The sequence below is a fragment of the Somniosus microcephalus genome, chromosome 8 (genome assembly GCF_052327205.1).
Source record: "Somniosus microcephalus isolate GS21.2 chromosome 8, FLI_Smic_1.0, whole genome shotgun sequence".
Lineage (NCBI taxonomy): Eukaryota > Metazoa > Chordata > Chondrichthyes > Squaliformes > Somniosidae > Somniosus > Somniosus microcephalus.
Window position 1 is genome coordinate 55,194,567 of NC_140994.1, and position 21,623 is coordinate 55,216,189.

The 21,623-nt window shown below is 46.0% G+C and overlaps 1 protein-coding gene across 1 annotated transcript in view; it reads left to right on the top strand.

Annotated features, from left to right (window-relative positions):
- valopa (vertebrate ancient long opsin a) overlaps positions 1-21,623 on the top strand; it is a 107,258-nt gene that overhangs the window by 42,296 nt on the left and 43,339 nt on the right. The window contains exons 3-4 of the mRNA XM_085994741.1: positions 9,447-9,564; positions 10,877-11,116. Coding sequence (XP_085850867.1) covers positions 9,447-9,564; positions 10,877-11,116 — 358 coding nt within the window. The remainder of the gene's footprint in view (positions 1-9,446; positions 9,565-10,876; positions 11,117-21,623) is intronic.

A 21,623-nucleotide genomic window follows, 5' to 3' on the forward strand; every position in this document is an offset into this window, starting at 1 on the left:
AGAGGCCATGTAGGAAATCATTCACATTCAAGATTGTGGGAGGATGAAGCTGGAGGCCACCTCCAAGCTAGCAACATTCTTCTCTTGTCTTCACCTCCTGCTCACTCACTGGGTGGCAACTCCAAGGGCATTTGCAGCAGAGCCCATAGTAGCACAGATCCTATACACAGATCCTAAATGAGGGTGTCCTCATTTCCATTATGTGCTCCTGCAGTGTGAGGCTCCCTGCTGAGTGCATGGAGTTGAAAAATTATTCCTGCAATCTCTAGATATTGTAAGTTACACATACATATGGACAAACATATGCCCCAGCTGTATGAGAGTATCTCACCATACATTGTGGAGCATGGTTGTGTTACACTGATTCTGTGTAAAGCCCTTGTAAGGTGTCAGTGTGCCAGTTGTAAGTTGCAGATTAAAGGGGTTGTAATATAGCCATGCATAGTAAGCAATGAAATAGCTGTAAGGTTTTCGGAAGACTTGGCATAAACCAGCAGTACGTGTGCAGCAGGTAGATGGCTAACACTTTGCAGCTTGCATATTTGAGGCATCTTCCTGACATATATTATTGTTCTGGATGCATATCTTTATGGCTTTCTTAAGGTCTGCCATTTTCTTCATCTGTTCCTCAACCCAGTGGGTACAGTGTGCAGCATTGAACATGGCTGCTACTTTCTACCATGCATGCTACACGACGTGCCCTGGGAAGGGTGCCCATGAGGGCCAAACAGGGCAACCCTCCTTGCATCCATCTCATGTAGTAGCACCTTCACGTTCTCATCCATCAAACAGGGGGCTCAGGTGCTGCAGCAGTCCATCACATGCCCACAAACTCTATTTCCTGCCTTCATATTTGTTCTGCCATTCATTGTTTTTTGCCAACTGCTTCTTTGGCCCACAAATTGTTTGGGAAGGCAACCAAAAATTCTTGACTGCACACATAGTCACTTACCGTTAAGTGACTGCCTCCCTTTGAAATCACACCTATAGCTTTTTAAGGGATGCTAACACTCTAAATATCCCCCTTCCTTTCCTGGGACTCCTGAAATTTCAGGGCCATTGAAATTTCAGAAATTACTATCAGTCGTCTTAAGGGTAAATTCACTGATCCTGCACTCTCAAGAGGGAGCCACACTTGAGGAGCATGGGTGGATGATAGAGCTGTAACACGATAGGGTTGCACTTGGTTCCTGTACTACTCCCTGCTGGGACTGCAGTATTGGGGAATTTACTCTGTAATGTCAATACAGTGCCTAAATCGCTAAATATGCATTGGATTCATAATATAACATCATCTCTCACAGGGAGAATCAGGGAGAATCCAATGGACCACTAGGCCTATTAGAAGAGCACTACACACCAGAGCAACAAACCTCACTACTGCCACTTGAAGCAGGCACCAAAACAGTTATATATGGGTGATATTTATGAGGACATGAGAGTGCAGGGTGAGGCAGATGAGGAAGCGGTAACGGTGGTATTGGCTGCTGAGGTGACAGCTGGTACAGGCAGAGGCCCAGCATACTATGTGTCCCTATTGAATTGTATAGGGTTTCAGGCTATTAGTAGGCTTGCTTTCAAATGAAGACTAGTACTAGTACAACAGCAGGGCCATGTTGAGGAGTTACTTGCTCCCTTGCACACAGCATTGGTCTGGGTTGCTCAAGCTCACCTGCCACTCAGAATTGTATCCTAACATTGATCTTTATGCTGTACAAACATAAACTAATGTATTATTTATTAAGAAACAACAACTGAATCACTATTAATCATAATTCATTCTTGAGAAAGTTGAGTGAAAACAAGATTTGTTAATAAATAGATATTAGATTCTTAGTCTGATTAGTAATAACCATCACAATCTGGAGCTATTTTGATGGATGAACAAATTATGGAATGTAGATGATATAGCAGAGAAAAATGATACCTATTCTGGTAATTAAATCCATGCAATGAGATTACCGAATAAACGTAATGAAGATCTGTCGAATAGGACTTATATCCTACATGTAGAGTGATTAGTGAACTCTCAGGTGACCAAGTCACAAATTATGGACAGTGCCACAGGTGGAATATCAATGGGTCTTATGGGTTTTCTCAATCAGGTAAATTCAATTCTTCCAATGTTGATCCGAACTCAAAGGAGGCACAAGTCAAAGATAGGGTTACAATATTGTTGCCCTAATTCATGACCCAAATATTCTTTTAACATGGCTGAATTTTCAAAGCATGGAACAGCTTTAAGGGGGAAATTTTAACCCCCAAAAAATGGGTGTGATGGTGTTGGGTGGGCAGTTAAATTGTTAAAAAACTGAATCTCGACCAGACCCCCTCCTCCAACCCCCGCCCACTTCAGGTTTTAATGGAGGTGGGATGGGGGCAGGCAGCCAACCCGCTCCCAGGAGGCAGGTCGCCTATTTAAATATTATAATGAAACTGGTGTACCTCAGATTTAACGAGCATTTCAAATTTAGCTGGTCGGGTTTTGCAGGCCTCGGGAGACCCAGCAGCTAATGAAAGGCGAGGACTGTTGGATCCAGGAGGTAAGTGCCTTTACACTTACCTCCTGGATCCAGCGTCCCTGCCTTATCCACCCCCTGCAATTGGAGACCCTCCACGAGGCCTCTGAGATCCCCCCCACGAGGCCTCTGATCCCCCCCATGAGGTTTCTGATCCCCTCCCCCATCCAAGAGGCCTCCGTTCCTGCTAAATCCGTGAATCTTGATGTATGGTGTCCTCAATAAATAGAGACTGCAGAGGAACAATCAACAGGTGTTTACTGGATGAGGGTTACTCTAAAAACGAACAGTACAGATCCCTACTCAGGGTTTATATACAGCTGTGGTCACTGCCGGTACTGCAGTAAACAGGAGCTGTAAAAAGTCGTTCTCCCCTTAAAGGTACATACACAACAATTCCTCCCCTTTTAGATTAACAATACCATAACATTCATTTAACAGTTAACACTTTTAACATAATAATAATAATAATAAAACTTTATTGTCATTGTACAATGCACAAGTACATGAACAACGAAATGTGATCTTGCAAGCTCCCATGAGTCCAGTACAAATAACATTAACATTAAACGTAAATAGCACCGTCCTGGGAGAAGCAAAGCCGCTGCGTCTGTGCGCGCCGCCATTCCATTTCCACCATTCCGACAATCTTCAGCCCAACGCCCGGGCCTGCTCACCAGCCGCCCCTCCCAGGGCTCCTTCCATGACCTTCTCACCAACCGCCCCTCCTCGGGGCTCCTTCCGTGACCTTCTCACCAACCGCCCCTCCTCGGGGCTCCTTCCGTGACCTTCTCACCAACCACCCCTCCTCCCGTGACCTTCTGCACCTGGTCTTCCCTGATGGTCACCCCTCCAAGATACTAACCAGGCCTTGCTCCAGCTTAGCTTCCAAGCCTTGCCAGTGACCCTGTCCCTAGTCCCAGGAACATGCAACATTAACTGAAAATAGTCCATTTATAAATTCAGTCTTGGGGCGGCTTCCTGATCCTTTCTGGATAGCGCCTTTCCTGAGTGTCTTGCTCTTGGTGCGGAGGCGATTCTGGCCCCCTGTCGTCGGTTGGTTCATCAGCTTCCGATGCTACTGTTTCTGGGGTAGATGCTACCTGTATGTCGGGTTCATCACCAGGTATGCGAGACATGGGGTTGACTCGTTCCTGTGACTCTAGGATCTGGTCAACATGGCGTCTCACAATGTTCTCCCCAACATCCACTGTGTACATTAGTGGCCCCTGCCTTGTGCATATCGTTCCTGGTTGCCATTTCTCTGTTCGGTAGTCGCGGGCCAAGACTGGTTGCCCTACATTGAAGCTCCTTGTCGGCTTCTCATTGATGTGCTGGAATTGCTTATTCTCAACATCTCTTCGTACATTTGGTCTGAGCAAATCCATACGAGATCTCAACCTTCGGTTAAAGAACATCATGGCCGGGGTCTGGTTGGTGACTGCATGTGTCGCATTTCTGTAGGCTAACAGGAAATTGTCCACCTTGTGCTGCAGTGGAATGTCGTCATCGCACATGGCCCTTACTGTTTTCTTAAAGGTTTGTACGAACCTCTCAGCCAATCCATTTGTGGCTGGATGATATGGGGCGGATGTGTAATGCTTTACCCCATTCCTCTTCATAAATCTTCGAAACTCCTCGGACACAAACTGTGGTCCGTTATCAGAGCAAATCTGCTCTGGCAAGCCGTTCCTGGCAAATATGGTCCGTAAGACTGCAATAGTTTTCTCCGTGGTAGTGGAGGACATTTTGATCACCTCAGGCCATTTCGAGTGCGCATCCACGGCTATTAAAAACATTGAGTCCATGAATGGACCAGCAAAATCAATATGCACCCGTTGCCATGGAGATGAAGGCCACTCCCATGGGTGTAGAGGGGCATGTGGTGGTGCATTTTGGACCTTCTGGCATCCTGAGCAGCTCTTTGTCAGGTCCTCGATTTGCTGATCGATCCCCGGCCACCACACATAAGCCCTAGCAAGGCTTTTCATTTTCACCCCTCCCAGATGGCCTTCGTGAAGCTCATTGAGCACTCTCTCCCTTAACTTGGGTGGAATTACCACTCGGGATCCACACATCAAGGTCCCCTGGCATACTGACAGCTATTCTCTTCTGGATGAGAATGCTGGCAACAGTGAGTCGCCATGTGTTGGCCATCCCTTCACCGTCAAGTCATATACCCGAGACAGTGTCAGGTCATTTCGGGTCTCCTTCTCTATATCAGCGTTAGTTACAGGCAAGCGTTCAATTATAGTCGAGTGAAATATTTCGACAGGGTCCACTGCTGGTGCTATCTCCGCAGTAGGCAGTGGCAGGCGTGATAGCCCATCAGCGTTTCCATGCTGTTTCGTGCCCTTATACTCGATTTCATATTGGTTCGCCCCTAGAAAAAGGGACCATCTTTGTAGCCGTTGCACAGTCATCACCGGAACGCCCTTCTTTGGATTAAAGATGGAGACAAGTGGTTGGTGGTCAGTCAGCAAGGTGAACTTCTGCCCGTGCAGATAGTGGTTGAACTTTTTCACTCCCCACACTAGGCTGAGGGCCTCCCTGTCAATCTGGGCATAGTTACGCTCGGCTGAGGTTAGTGATCATGACGCAAAGGCTATTGGCCTCTCTGAGCCGTCCAAGAATTTATGCGCCAGCACCACTCCAATGCCATAGGGTGATGCATCACACGCCAACCTAATTGGTCGTGCTGGGTTGAAATGAGCCAATACCTCTTTTGATGTGATCAATTCTTTGCTCTTCTGGAAAGCTCATTTACATTCGTCATTCCACTTCCATGGTACCCCCGTTTGCAGTAGGGTGTTCAGTGGGTGTAGTACGGTAGACAAATTTGGCAAGAACTTATGGTAGTAGTTCACCAGCCCGAGGAACGACCTCAGTTGTGACACATTTTCCGGTGCTGGAGCCTTGACTACTGCCTCAATCTTTTCAGGGGACTTATGTAACCCCTCTTCATCAATAATGTGGCCACAATACGAGATCTGCTTCTGGAAAAACTCACATTTGTGGCAATTAGCTCGGAGCCCATATTCCTTCAATCTAGTGAGCACCTGCTCCAGGTTGGCGAGGTGATCGCTGTCATTTTTGCCCGTGACCAGGATGTCATCCAAATAACACTGGGTCCCTGGAATCCCTTGCAGGGCTTGATCCATTGCCCGCTGCCAAATAGCCGGAGCTGATGCTACCCCGAACACCAGCCAGTTGTATTGGTAGAGACCTTTATGAGTGTTGATCGTGAGGTACTGTTTTGAGGCTTCTTCTACCTCCATTTGCAGGTACGCCTGGGCCAGATCAATCTTAGTGAAGTGTTTCCCTCCAGATAGCGAGGCGAAAATATCTTCAATCCGCGGAAGCGGATATTGTACTGTGTGAAGGACTGGGTTCACTGTCACCTTAAAGTCCCCACAGATGCGAACCTCCTTTGGTTCCCCAGGCGTATTACTCAATGACCTCTTCATTACAGGAATGATGGGTGTAGCCCACTCGCTCCAGTCCACTTTGGACAGTACTCCTGAACGTTCCAAACCTTCCAGCTCTGCTTCGACGGCTGGGCAGATCGCATAAGGCACCGGTCTGGCCTTAAAAAACTTTGGGCTTGTGTTTTCCTCTATTTTGATCGTTGCTGTTATGCCTTTTAGTGTTCCGAGTTCCTCCTGGAACACTTCTTGTGCGTCAGTTAGCATTTTTGACAGTCGTCCAGGTGTGATGTCGTCATCCTTTTTGACATCTACAGTCAGTGCTTGTATGGAATGCCAACCTAGCTGTATCTTCCGGATCCATTCACGTCCTAGTAGTGGTGGTCCTCCCTCTGGCAATACATATAGGTCCATTTTTGGTGTTTCCTTGCCGTTATATATAATGTTCGCCCTTATTTTTCCTTTGGGGTAGACTTTTTGCCCCGTGTACGTCTTCAAGACGATCTCTGTATCTCTCAAGGGTATATGTGAGAATAGCCGCTTGTAGTCCCTTCGGTTTATGACTGTTAGGGCTGATCCTGTGTCCAATTCCATTTTCACTTGGACTCCGGCTATCTTGAGCGTGACCCCAGATAGTTTGGTGATCCTCCGTTTTGATCACATTATGTAGTTTCAGACAACCCAGCTCCTTGCTTCCGGAGTCTGTATCCCTTTTCTGTTTGTCTGAACTACTCACCATCACCTTATGTACCTTCTTGTACTTCTCCTGTGGAGATTTCTTGCTGCTGGTTTTCTTTTCCGACCTGCAGACCCTTGCTATGTGTCCTACTTTTCCACACTGTCTGCACACTTGGTCCTTGAACCAGCAATCCTTATGGTCGTGTGTTGTTCTGCCGCAGTGATAGCACTTCACTGTTCCATATGCCATTTCATTTGTGCCATATTCTTGCGGTCTCCGTTGTATCTCAGCCGCACCCCGTGCTGCTGCTTCGTGTGATACTGCCATGCTGAATGCCTTGTCCAGCGTAAGATCCTTTTCTGATAGAAGCCGTTTCTGGGTTCCTTCACTTTGAAGCCCACACACAAACTTGTCCCTTAAAGTATCTGCTAGTCCCGTTCCAAACTGGCAGTGTTTCGATAGCTTGTGCAGTTCCGTTAAATACTCAGCATTACTTTCGTCTTTATGCTGGTTCCTTTTGTGAAACGTAAATCTTTCTGCTATCAGCAGCGGTGTGGGGTTTAAGTGGTCCTGTAGGATTGCCACTATGCTTTCAAAATCCTTTTCCACTGGCTTCTCTGGGGTTACTAGGTTTCGCAGTAAGCCATACGTTTTTGCACCCATGGAATTCAACAATACCAGTGCTTTCCTGGCATCTGGCACTTCATTCGCCTTGCAGTACACTTCTATGCGTTCTACATATGTCGCCCAATCTTCGACTTCATTGTCGAACGCTGTGACACCGCCACTCTTCGGCATCCCTGGGTGTGGTTAGACTGGCTAAAATGGTGTCTCCCACACGCCCCCTTCTTCTCCGCTGGGTCAAAATGGCGTCTCCCGCGCTTTCCTTTCTTCCCGCGCTCTCCCTTCTCCGCTGCGGCTAAAAAAAATGGTGTCCCCCTTCTTCTCCGTGGACGCTGCTCGGCCCTTGAACACTGGCTGCGCTCTGCACATTTTCCTGCGCGCCTCTCTCATTGACGCCGCTCGGTCCTGAACCCCGGCTGCGCGCTGTGTGCTTTACCCTCTCTCGTTGACGCCGCTCGGTCTTCAACCCCGGCTGCGCCCTGTGCGCTTTACCCTCTCTCTTACCCCGTCGACGCTGCTCGGCCTTTTTCTGTGCCGTCGGTCGGCTCCAGCCGCCGCTGTCCGGGAAGGGTCTGCGCCATACCTGCTGCCAGCCCGCTGCGCTGGATCGTCGCGACTGGTGAACCAAGCCCAGCTCTCCACAGCCTCCTCTGCGATGTTCAACTCCTCTCTGGATGGTCGACGCCCGCACTTCTGGACTCGGCCTTCCCCTTTCACTGCTCTCCAGGAGCGAATCCCTGGGAGGTGATGCAGAGTTGCAGGTAGGTTTGAATCCACTCGTCGCCAATGTTAAATCCGTGAATCTTGATGTATGGTGTCCTCAATAAATAGACAGAGACTGCAGAGGAACAATCAACAGGTGTTTACTGGATGAGGGTTACTCTAAAAACTAACAGTACAGATCCCTACTCAGGGTTTATATACAGGTGTGGTCACTGCCGGTACTACAGCATACAGGAGCTGTAAAAAGTAGTTCTCCCCTTAAAGGTACATACACAACAGTTCCCACCCCACGAGGCCTCCGATCGCCTTCCCCAGACATCCGATCGCCCACACAAGGCCTCCGATCACCTTCCCAGTCTCCCCCACCCCCACCGATGATCTTCAGGCCAGCCCCCAATGTTCTCTCCCTCCCCCCCACTCTGATACTCCTCCGGCCCCCAATGTTATCTCCCTCCCTACCCCCACAATCCCTTGTTGCCGGTCCCCGATGTTCCCTCCCTCCCCCTCGATCCTCACCGGCTCTCCCCCTCCCGATCCTCCTCTGGTCGCTGAAGTTCTCTCCCTCCCCCTCCCCCCCCGCCCCGCCCGATCCTCCCTCCAGCCCCCGATGTTCTCTCTCTCCCCTTCCCCCCCCGATCCTCTTCCAGCCCACGCTGTTCTCTCCCTCTTCTCCCCCCCCGAACCTCCTCTGGCCTCCACCCTATCCTTTTCTCCCTCCTCTCTGCGGCCTAGTGCCGCAGGCACACCCGCCCACAGCTGGCCAGTCTCTCCATCTGGCTGGCTGCAGGTGGGAAATGGGTTTAAAATGCAAATCAGGCCCTGCCATTAAATTCGGCAGAGCCTGCGGGAAACCCGTTCTCCCAGGTTTCCCGACTGCCTCAGGGACCTCCCCACCCCGCCCCCAACCTGCCTTCCAATTAAAATTCCGACCTAAATGTTTGCTATTTATTATTAAAAGCATTAGTTAAACACTAACTTGGTATGATGGGTAAAATTAAAGTTTTAATTGTGGACAATAATGGAAAAAATGCTATGTGCCGAGTGCACAGAAGAAATCTTCCCCTTAATTTTATTGTGGATTGGTTTAGTTGCTGTTAAGGACAATACTAGTTAGACTAATGTGTGATGTGAGGGTTGTGCTGAATATTCTCTTCAATGAGTTTTCCTGTAACTAGAATGTGATGTCATGTCCTTTCTATTGAATAAGACAACTATTTATTAAAATAGCATTACATATAAATAACACTGGTTTTCAAAATTGAGCAATGATAAAATATGCATTACATTGCACATTTTTCCAAACTTCGATGAAGAAAAACTTGTTCTAGCACTAAAAAATGCTGAGTAGTTCATTGAGCTGCTACACTATCTCCAATTCTTAAAGTCATGCATTTTATATTTATAGGTTCAGAAATGTGTTGATTGTGGGTAGTAAGGTGTTTGGTATTGTATGTAACTGTGCTAAATTTCTTGCAGGTATTCCGGAGAATTCAATGATCGCACCTACATTATTGCATTTTTTACAACTTGCTTCATTATGCCTTTATTGGTTATATTTGTATCCTATGGAAAACTGATGAGGAAACTAAGGAAGGTAAATTACAGTTCACAGATTATTCTATTCTCTGATTTAACCATGAACTGCATCTTAAAGAATGTTAATTTTATTAGGGAAGTTTATTTTCCCAATAAAAAATTGTTCTTAATCAATGTCGCTCATATTAGTTTTCCAGCTTTTCACTATTACCAACTGGTTTGGAATATTGGCTTAATATTGCTCTTGAACCACTTATTTCTAAAAGCTGTCAAACATAGAGTATAACTTAAACCTTCTCATTGGGCACTTGGAAGTCAAGCTCCTTTTGTACTATTTAGCTTAACTCTGGCAGCAATCTAAAGCTTGAGTGTAAAGTCGAGTTCTGACCTCACCTACACGACAGGCCAAAAATTGCAGTCGGAGTCCTGCCTCCAGAGTACGCCTCCGACCCACGAAAAAATTGCGAAAGTACCTGCTGGAGGCCAGGCTGCGAAACGTTGCGGTCTCAAGCCTCGAGGCAGAGGGCAGAGTAATGGCCCACGGATCCCAGGGACGCAGGCGGTGCAGAAGCGTACCAAGGATCATGTGGGCCCAATCCTCCAATCACTAAGCAGGTTTCCATTTCAATCATTTATGAAGGGAATCCCCTAATGATAGGCAATGGAATCCCCAAATTTGATAATTATATAACGTACAGAATTGGAATTTTATTCATAGTTACTTTCATTCCACCAACCTCACTAAAAATGTAATTTTTGATCATTTTAAAAGTGTAATCAGGGCCAATATTTGCATACATTCATTTAATGCAGTTTATGTGCATAATTTAAGAAATGGAAATGTTTAAATAAAACCTTAGATATCCCCTTACGCAGATGTAAACAGGCCCTGTACCCATTTGCATCAACCGTAAGACATCCATGCAGAATCACTGGCCAGGCGCTGAGCAAATAGCCCAACTCTGCGCCAGCGATTGCTTTCTCGTGATCCCCGCGGATGGCCTGTCAATGTACACGCAAGTTCTGGATTTTGCGAACTTGCAGGGCATTTCAAAGTCATACACACCACAATTTCAGGGCCTATGTGACACAGTGAGATGGGTTTTATAGGCAGTTACACTTTGTACATATGCAGCCTTTCCACAGCTACATTTTTTTAACTCAGTATTCAGAATAGTTCATATTTATATTGAAAAGGAGAAAGCAAATATTTGTAAGCTGCAATTGTGTACATTTATATAAATCAAAAAGCTACCAGACGCTTTGAGAATTGTTTGGCATATCAATTTGTATTACAAAAAAAAGCAGATCATTATGATGCAAGAGTACACTTCCTGTATAAAGCAGCTGACTTTTTGTTTTTGCCATAGGTGGCAAATACTCAAGGGAGGCTGGGAGTTGCAAGGAAGCCTGAAAAGCAAGTCACCAGGACGGTAATTGTCATGATATTGGCATTTCTTTTCTGCTGGTCCCCGTATGCAGCTTTCTCCATAACTGTGACTGCTTGTCCAACCATCAAGTTAGATCCACGGCTGGCAGCAGTACCAGCGTTTTTCTCAAAAACCGCAACAGTTTATAATCCAGTCATTTACGTGTTCATGAACAGACAGGTATGTTTTTATTTTGCTCTAATCTACGAAGTAACAATGATAATGTCTAGATTTGTTGGTGATACTAACGTACGTAGTTAACAACAATAATGACAATCTGACGTGTAGCTGTGAAGATTGTATTGATTGTACTGCACTGCAATGATTACAATAGCAGACATAACCGTTAAAAAGCATTTTGCTGTTTCAACAGGAAGATCAGAACAGTTGTTGCAGTGCAATGTTTTCACTGTGGTGATAACATGTATATAACCAGACTGCTAATCATTTCTTAAACCACAAACTAACAAAGCACATTAATAATACAAATTAAAATTATGAGAGCTTCAAATGCGAATGGTCAAATCCAGTAAAAATAACTTTTCATTTCCAAAATGCCATCTGTAATCTTTTGTATCTAAAAATGAAGAACAGAAACCATTGCAGATGGCATTTGGCAATATCTGTTCCATTTGTGAAGCAGTTTAATTTATTGATTTAGTAATGCTTACATGAAAGAAATTAAATAGGGTTGGACGATCTCACTGGAACTCAACTCCACCAATTCATTGGGGGAGAAATTCATTATAGCTCCTTTTGGGGAGCCAAGTTTTAAAAGTTGAAAAAATGAGTGCCAGGCGCTAATGTTCCTCAACTTCCAAAAAGTTTGGTTTTGCACTCCAGGAAGGACGTGGAGCACTAAATCAAGCGCTCCACTTCCTTCCTGGAGTGCAACAGGCAGCAGGCGGGGCGGTAGGTGTGCAGTGCCGCACAATGTGCCGTGCAGCGCTGCCACGTTGGAAGGCTCCTTCCCTCCCTTAAAGGGAAGGGCCATCGCTGCAGGCTCTGCAAGGGGAAAACTTACCTGGTCCCCGACAGCAGCCGCAATCCAGCCCAATCAGCCCAATGTATTGCAGCAGAGTGCCGGGCTGATCGAGCGCCGGGGAAAGAGAGAGAAAAAAACAGAAAACGAGCATTTAATTATTTTTTTCCCTACCTCGGCCCCACAGCGCCCGGCCTCCCGATGAACGCCTCCTGCAGCTGCCAGTGTCATTGCCCGGCGATGCTGCTGGGGGCAAAACTGAAGTTCAGGTCCGGGGCGATGCGCACGGCAATGACATCACGATCTCCGGGCGAAGGAGATCGGGACGCAACGTCATACCGCCCCCGCAAACCTCCTGCTGAATTTAGCGGGAGGCGATATTCTCGCCACGCCCAGGCAGTAAGCAGTCAGCGCCCCATTATCACCCCTCCCCCGGCGAAGATAACGGGAGGCGCAAAGGTACCCAATTTCTCCCCCATGTATTGTAGAATGCAGCTCCAGATGCTATCCAAAGCTAAATGAGCAATGTACATCCAATCCTTTAATTCCAGCTGATTCTTCATGTCGATATTCATGCTTTCATATGAAAATAAGCAGATCAAAGTGGGAGATATGCATTTTATTTGCATACATAACAGGTCCTAAGCCTTCATTTAATGGAAGATACATTAACTGCAGCAGAACTATTTTTCTTTTCCAAGACAGCTTTATTGTAATTAATTAATGTTTCTTGAAATGTTATTTAAAAATAATGCATAGATCAAAGACATCCACAAGACAGAATGAGATCGCTCTAAGAAATGACATTTGAATTATTTAAATTTTAATCACATCAACATCTGCATACACCTGCTTAAGTCACGGTTATGAACTAAATACTTGAAAGAAGAAAGATAGGGTTAAGAATAAAACAGGGAAATGTTTATTTATACATGGATCACTTTTTAAAAAATTATAGTATTTGAGTGGATGAGCAGAATGATTCCACATTTTGTAGATAGCATATTTGCAACGAGGTGGATTGATTTGATTTTGAAACATTGATGTGAAGCTGCTTGTTAAGTGAATACATTACACTTTTAATGCATGAGTTTTGCTATCAAAAAGGTGCATGGAGAAATTGAATCACAGATATAGATGAATTATAGAATTTCTGAATAAATGTAGCTGAATTGCAGGCTGGGTTCTTTTTACAGCATTTTCTTAAGAGAAAGGTTTGCATGAAACAATGCTGACTTAATTTGTCTACTTTTAAGAAAGTAAGTTATTCTTTACCTTTTCTTTACCTATACCGATGAAGTCACTGCTACAGATTCTGTATCTGTGACGGGTTGTGAAGAAGTTTGTACTGCAGGTCTATCACTGATTGATACATCTCTTGATATAGAAGCCATGAAGTTCTAGCCCAGGAGCTGCACCACTGGACGCATCATGGAGTGACTTCCATCTGCCTTTCTGCTCAGCAATGATCCCTATCCTAAGTCACGGGGGCAGGGTCACCTGCATAAAAGGGATAGGCACCTGCAGCATTTACAATGCAACTGGGCATTGGAATTCTGGAGCAGTACCTTGCTGCTCCATTGGGGAGTGTGTGGGGGCAGTCTGGACAAGGTGTCTAGCAGAAATATTTTTTGCTGCCAGCTCTTCCATTGCAGCTTTGTTGCATTCCCAATGGAAATTGATCTTTCCAGGATTGTGAGCCCAAGTTGCGGCCGAAGTGTGCCTGCTTCATGTGGGTTTACTTTCATTGACCATTTGCTGGGTGTAACTGGCAGGATTTCTGCTTAATATCCCATCACATCTACCTTCTAACCTGTTGGCATGACGGAGAACAGGTGGGCAGAAGAAGCGCCTGCCCCTTAGTCAGAATTTTTCAAACTCCCCAGGAAATTGAAGAAACCCACCAGAATCGGGGGCCGCCCCATAATCCCCCCACCCAGGTTGCACTACTTCTACCCACAAAATGGTTTGCAACTTCTAGCCTGCGAACTCAGTGTCATCCTTATGGATCTTTTGGGGAAAAAAAGGCAAGCTCTTCTGTGTAGATCCTTTCACCACCTTGACAGCAGACACAACTCGAGTTTGGGATGAGAATTGGAAAGCATTCTCTGGAGATTAAGTATGGGAGCACGTTTCTACCCAGGCTCCCATCCAGGTTTGTGCTTATGTAGATTAGGTTGCAGACCCAAGTAGTTGTTGCTGCAGCACTATAACTCCAACTGGTGGAACCACTGTCCATGCTTTGAGAGAGTTCCTGAATCCTGCCATCTGCCTAGTGAGGACCTAAATGCTAATGACCAACTAATGATGATCTTCCTTGAGGTGAAGGTAAGTGTGCTCTGCTGGGATCAAGATACCAAGCCTGCCAATGAGAGATTAGAATCTAATCACTCCTATGTGGTGCTCATCCCATGCCTGAGCCAGACAGGTTCATGGCATTCTAGGGTGGTGTTACCTGGCTAGCCTGACTTGTCCCTGGAGGCTGGAATTCATCCATACTGGTCCATTTTAATAAATAGGCTTGCCCCAGCTGGACAGCCAATGAGAACCTAACCAGTGCTGGTAAACTGCACAGATTTAGACGAGTGAACTCAAGCAGTACCCCTACACCCATTTGGGGGTCCTTGATCATTGGCATTTGTCAAATTACGTAATTGTTCTTTTGGTTTAGGCGAGGTGGTTACTGGGAGGGTGTATGCACTTCCTATCCAGTGAATGGAAACTACATATGTGGATTTCACAGTTTGATTTGGAGTTTCTTAAACATTGTGATGAGTTTTCACATATATCAGAAATCTGGCTGAAAAGAAAAGTGAATTGATATGCTGAATCAACTAACAGTGAACTTAGATATAGATCGTAGAACAGCACCATTTGGTGTACAGGCTGAACAATTTTCTGTACCTTTTGTGTACAAAAAGATTGCACTAATAATTATGAGAACTGGGTGCAGTGCCTGAGACAGCAAAGGCTCTTGTAACATAAAGGCCTAGAAATTCAGTTGCCTTAGCGCCGCTTTTGAGGCGCTAGAGGGACTAGCGCCAGAGTTATGGCCAGTTTAAAAATTCCCTGGGGCCCTAAATCGGCGTTGCACCGGTAGCGCTGCGCCGGCACCGATGACGTCATCGGTGTGCGCAGCGTCCCGGTTGCCATGCCGACGGGCCCTAGCGCCGAAATTCAGTTGCGGCCGCCTCGCCCGTGGCAGCCGCAACTAAGACTCTGGCAACAGAGTCTTGCATGAGTTTGCGCCGGCGCATTAAAGGCCCCGCGGCGGCCGGCCGCTTTCCCGCCGGCCGCCTGCCCGCAGCTCCCTCCCCGGACTTCTCCCCCCCACGCCCCGGAACAGATGCAAGCCCGGCACTTGTCCGAGGTGCCGGGCTCATTTTTAGACAGATTTGCGCGGGCCGCGGCCGGGTGCAGGCAGCTCCTCCTTAACGGAAGGAGGAGGCCTGCACTTCCCGAGCCTGCCGCACCGCATCGGGTGCCGCAGCGCCGGAATTGCGGCGCGAAACGGCAGTTAGCGCCGATTTACCGCCGCAAAGACCCTTCAGTAGCGCCGGCAGCCGTTTGGGCGCGGCCCTGCTGAATTTTTGGCGCGCGCAGGGGGACTTAGCGCCGGCACTAACTTCCGGCGCTAAAGCCCTGGCTAAGCCAAAACCCAATTTCTAGGCCAAAGTGTTTCTGTTTGGAAAAAAAACAGCCATTGACTTCTTGGTGATGTAGCGAACTAGACAGGTCAAATACAGAGATATTCATATTTCTTACTTCAAATATTATCAATCCCAATATCTAATCAGCTATTTCAAGAAATGTAACCTACATTCTCTGCAAGAATCAAAGCCATATATTTCAAGCTTCTGATGTACAGGATGAAGGAATGAAGGGTCACTCTTTTATGGTTCCATATCAGAGATACCATCCTGCTACTTGATCATACAGTAAAAGATTTATTCTCCATGTAGAATGTGCCACTGATGGTGAATTTAACTTGTTCTTCATCTAATCGAACTTATGAACTGACAGCTCCTCCTCTTCCTCCTCCTCCTCCAACCTTTCTTCTTCCTCCAAAGTTATTATGAGATCCTGTAATCCACATGGACACCCTGTTCCTGTTAACCTGAAGGAAGGGAAGAATTAACTGTGGAGATATGAGGACAGTATCTTGGTTAATTGATATTGGGCCACGGATAAACTGAGAAATATATCACAAACTGACATCGCAAAAACTTTAAATGCCAAACACAAACTTAATGGCCCTGAATTTCCGATCGGAGGCTTCCTGCAGGCGGATGCCTCTGATCAGAAAAAAATCTACAAACCTACCTGCTGGTCCCATAGATCCTGAGGCTTGCGATCCTGGGCCTCTCTGGGTCTGCATGGGCAGAGGCCCAGGTATCCCAGGGGTGCAGGCAGTTCGCAAGCACCCCTGGGATCACGTGGGCCAGGCGAACCGATCAAAGAAGGGAATCCCTCTTCATACTTTTGACAGGTCTCTACACACAGAACTGTCAGAAGTATGAATGGGGATCACAATTAAAAACACACTAAAGCATTAAAAAAAAATTACGTAATGAAAATTAATTAAAATTCCATTTAATTAAATATTTTAAAAAAATTTGGGAGGGAAAATTCAGTTGGTTTGCGCCTCCCGGAAGGCGCTAATGGGGCGCAAAACAACTAGCGCCCCTGTGCGGCGATGTTTGCGCCACTTGTGAAATTAACTAGACATTTTGCGGTGGCGCTAAACACTACCGTCACGATCTCCTGCGCCGGCAGATCATGACGTCAGTTGAGTGTGCAACGCCCCGGTAGCACCCCGGACCAGATATTGAGTGGCGCCCCCTGCCTTACCGCCTGCCGCTAGCAACGACAGGTTGAGGGGAACGTTTTGCAGTCAGGAAGGGACTGGGGGAGCGCTATTTAAAGGCGACCGCTTCCTGCCTTTTTTTGTTGGTGACATTTTTGCACCACGCATTGTGAGAGAGAGAGAGAGAGACTTCTGGAGAGATTCTACACTGTGTGAAGGAGTTTTGGGTACTGAGCAGCACTTTGCAGGTTCATTTTGATTTGCCCTTCCTTGTATTGATTTAGAAGAGATTGTGGGGGCTGCACTCTGAGCTCTTTCCCTGGGTCTCTCCATTGTTCTTTCCAGCAGATTTGATGTACAGGTCTCTCCAGGCCGAGATTCAAGGCTGCAATGAGCAGGATGTGGATGGAGAGCAAGATCGACCCTCCCCTTTAAGAACTGGCCGGCGCCATTGTGTCTGTGTTCCATTGCTGACTGACATCACATGAGCTTCGCCAGCGCTCTGAGGTAACGCCTCACTGCTCGGCCTTTGCGCCTTAAGAGAGGTGTGTAGCGCCTGATTTAGTGCTCCAATCAACTCCGGGGGCGATAAAAGCCAAGTTTGCAGTTGGAGGCGATAATTAGCGCCAGTCACTAAACTTTGCGCACAGCCGATAATCGTGCCCCAAACGGGGCGATACTGAATTTTTCCCCCTTTAATATTGATTTTTTTTTAATGTTTTTATGGGGCTAAAAATAAACTTACCTTCTTGAAGAGTATTTTTAATTTATAAATGAGTTATCAAATTTAATTTTTCTATTTTTCAACACACTTAAGCAGACAAAAGCAGGCCATACACCTGCTTTTACCAGGCGAAAGAATTCTATGGCCTTTCAACGGGCGGACGTTGTGCAAAAAGCGCAGCTCTCCACCCGCAGAGGCACTTTTCCTGGGCAGGCGGATGATCTGTCAAGAGAATTCTTGACAGATCGCAAGTGCCGGGTTTTTGTGCATGCACTTCGCACGTCTGAAACTGGCACTTGCGAGGCCCCTACGGGTGCGTACACACCTCGTACACACCTGTGGGGGTCGGAAAATCCGGCAATAAACGCAAATGACTATAGACCAGGAAAAGTATATATGCTTTAAAAATATTCAATATATGAGTGAAATGCACATCTTTAATGATAAATGGGAATGAAATAAAACACAATTTGATAAAATAATGTAACAATCAATGGAGTGAAAATTTTTCCACAGGTAGAATTTTTAGGCTGTCATTTCAAATGATACGTGAGGAATACTGGGCAAGGTTTTCATCTGAATTCTTCTACATCTGCCCAAAATGCCCTTAAGTTCAGCACTTGCACAGCTGCATTCAAAGGGGCTGATTTTCTTGTCCTTTCCCCACCTGGGCACCAGGCAGGCATATACTGTAAAGTGTGCTCCAGCTGCAATGACCAGAATCCACCTATAATTCCAGATTCAGGTCATTATCATTCCCCCATTATATCCCTTGTACAGGCCCTTCCCTGACATAGCCTTACATTTAGAAATGAGGGGGATAATACAGCCGCTGCTGGAATATTAGCCACAGCCTGTGAGTATAGTTGTACTCACAGAATCATATCCATCAGTCAACATCCCAGGCTCCTCTATTACCATCCCTGTGTGTGTCCTGTCCCAGAGATGGGGCTCACATCTAGTGGTGAGCGGACCAACACAAGGAAGTAACCTATTACACCTCATCCTCATCAACCTACCTGTCAAAGCCATGTGACAGCATTGGCATAACTGACCACCATACAGTCCTTGTGAAGACATCCTCCATCATGTTATGTGGTACTACTACTGTGCTAAATGGGACACACTATGGCTGGACCTAGCAGCCCAAAAGTGAGCATCCATGACGGACTGTGGGCCATCAGCAGCAGCAGAATTATATACAGGCAACATTCCAAAGGGAGGTCAGAATTCAAAAGTGACATCACAGCCAAGCTGGTAGGTGATTGGCTGGTTGGTGAGTACTTTTCCTTCCCTTTTAAACCTTTATAAGTTGGTAAGTTCAATTAAATAGAAGTGTGATATTCATCATCTAGAATCGGGGCAGAGGGTATTTAAAAATAATAATAATAAATTTAATTAATTACATAGAATGGCAGAGCAGGTGATGTGTTACTGCTGCAATATGTGGGAGCTGGTGGACACCATTGATGTTCACAGTGATCACATTTGCAGTAAGTGTTGGCTGCTCGAGGAACTCCGGCTCCGTGTTGATTAGCTGGAGTCCGAGCTTCAAACACTGCGACACATCAGGGAGGGGGAGAGTTACCTGGACTTCCAGGAAGTAGTCACACCAATTAGATTAACTAATTCAGATGTAGTCCGTGGTCAGGGACAGGAGGGTGTGACTATGAGTGAGGCAGGTACGGGGATCCAGGAGGTAGTGTTGGAGGAGCTGCAGCCCTTGCTCTTGTCCAACAGGTTCGAGGCTCTTACTCCCTGTGGGGACGGGAACGGGGACCGCAGGGAGGATGAGCAACCTGGCCACAGCACTGTGGAGCGGGGGGCCATTCAAGTGGGGGGAGTAAAAAGAAATATTGTAGTGGTAGGGGATAGTATCATTAGGGGGATAGACAGGGTTCTTTGCAGCCGAGAGCGAGAGTCCCGAAGGCTGTGTTGCCTGCCCGGTGCCAGGGTTAAGGACATTTCCTCTGGGCTGGAGAGAAACTTGGAGTGGGAGGGGGAGGATTCAGTTGTCGTGGTCCATGTTGGTACCAACGACATAGATAGGAAAAGGAAAGAGGTTCTGCTGAGGGAGTATGAGCAGCTGGGGACCAAATTAAAAAACAGAACCACAAGGGTAATAATCTCTGGATTACTACCTGAGCCACGAGCAAATTCGGCTAGGGTAAATAAAATCAGAGAGTTAAATGCGTGGCTCAAAGACTGGTGTGGGAGAAATGGGTTTTGCTTCTTGGGACACTGGCACCAGTACTGGGACAGGAGAGAGCTGTTCCGTTGGGACGGACTTCACTTGGCCAGTGTTGGGATTAGAATCCTGGTGAATCAAATAACTAGGGCTGTAGAGAGGGCTTTAAACGAATTAGTGGGGGGGAGGTTTCAAGAGAGCAAAAAATAAAAATGTCAGCGGAGAAGGCAATAGAGCAAGGTAGCAGTGGGGGAATTAAAAACCAGAGCGTGTCAGGAAGGGACAGAATGTATAAAGATAAAGGTAAAGTAGTAAAGGGGGTAAAAGCAGGAATAAATTGTCACAAAACATATTTAAAAGTTCTTTATCTGAATGCACGCAGCATTCGTAACAAAATAGACGAGTTGATGGTACAAATAACTACACATGAGTATGATCTGGTGGCCATTACAGAAACATGGCTGCAAGGTGACCATGACTGGGAACTAAACATCCAGGGGTATTTGACAATTTGGAAGGACAGACAGGAAGGAAAGGGAGGTGGGGTGGCTATGTTAATAAAGGATGGAATCACAGCAATAGTGAGTAATGATATTGGGTCAAAGGATCAGGATAGTGAAACAGTTTGGGTGGAGATAAGGAATAATAAGGGGAAAAAGTCACTAGTGGGCGTAGTCTATAGGCCTCCTAACAGTTGCAACTCTGTTGGTCGGAGTATAAATCAGGAAATAGTTGGGGCTTGTAATAAGGGAACAGCTATAATCATGGGGGATTTTAACTTTCATATTGACTGGACAAATCAAATTGGGCATGGCAGCCTTGAGGAAGAGTTCATAGAGTGCATTAGGGACGGGTTCCTTGAGCAATATGTGACTGAACGAACCAGGGGGCAGGCAATCTTAGATCTGGTCCTGTGTAATGAAACAGGATTAATAAAAAATGTCCTAGTAAAGGATCCCCTTGGAATGAGTGACCATAACATGGTTGAATTCCAAATTCAGTTGGAGGGTGAGAGAGTTGGATCTCAAACCAGCGTACTAAGCTTAAATAAAGGAGACTATGAAGGTATGAGAGCAGAGTTGACTAAAGTGGACTGGGAAAATAGATTAAAGTGTAAGACGGTACATGAACAGTGGTGTACATTCAAGGAGATATTTCACAACTTTCAAGATAAATATATTCCACTGAGGAAAAAGGGGCGTAAAAGAAATGACAGCCATCCATGGCTAAGTAAAGTAATAAAGGATAGTATCCGACTGAAAACAAGGGCATATAAAGTAGCCAAATCTAGTGGGAGGATAGAAGATTGGGAAGCATTTAAAAGCCAGCAAAGAATAACTAAAAGATTAATTAAGAAAGGGAAGATAGATTATGAAAGTAAACTAGCAAAAAATATAAAAACAGATAGCAAGAGTTTCTACAGCTATATAAAAAGAAAAAGGGTGGCTAAAGTGAATGTTGGTCCCTTAGAGGACGAGACCGGGCAATTAGTGCTGGGGAACATGGAGATGGCAAAAACGCTGAACAAATATTTTGTATCAGTCTTTATAGTAGAGGACACTAAAATATCCCAACACTGGACAAACAGGGGGCTATAGGGGGGGAGGAGCTAAACACGATTAAAATCACTAAGGAGGTGGTACTCGGTAAGATAATGGGACTAAAGGCAGATAAATCCCCTGGACCTGATGGCTTACATCCTAGGGTCTTGAGAGAAGTGGCGGTGGGGATTGCGGATGCATTGGTGGTAATTTTCCAGAACTCCCTGGATTCAGGAAAGGTCCCAGCAGATTGGAAAACTGCTAATGTAATGCCCTTATTTAAAATGGGAAGTAGACAAAAGGCTGGAAACTATAGACCAGTTAGCCTAACATCTGTGGTTGGTAAAATGTTGGAGTCCATTATTAAGGAAGCAATAACAGGACAATTGGATAAGCATAATTTAATCGGACAGAGTTAGCATGGTTTTATGAAGGGGAAGTCATG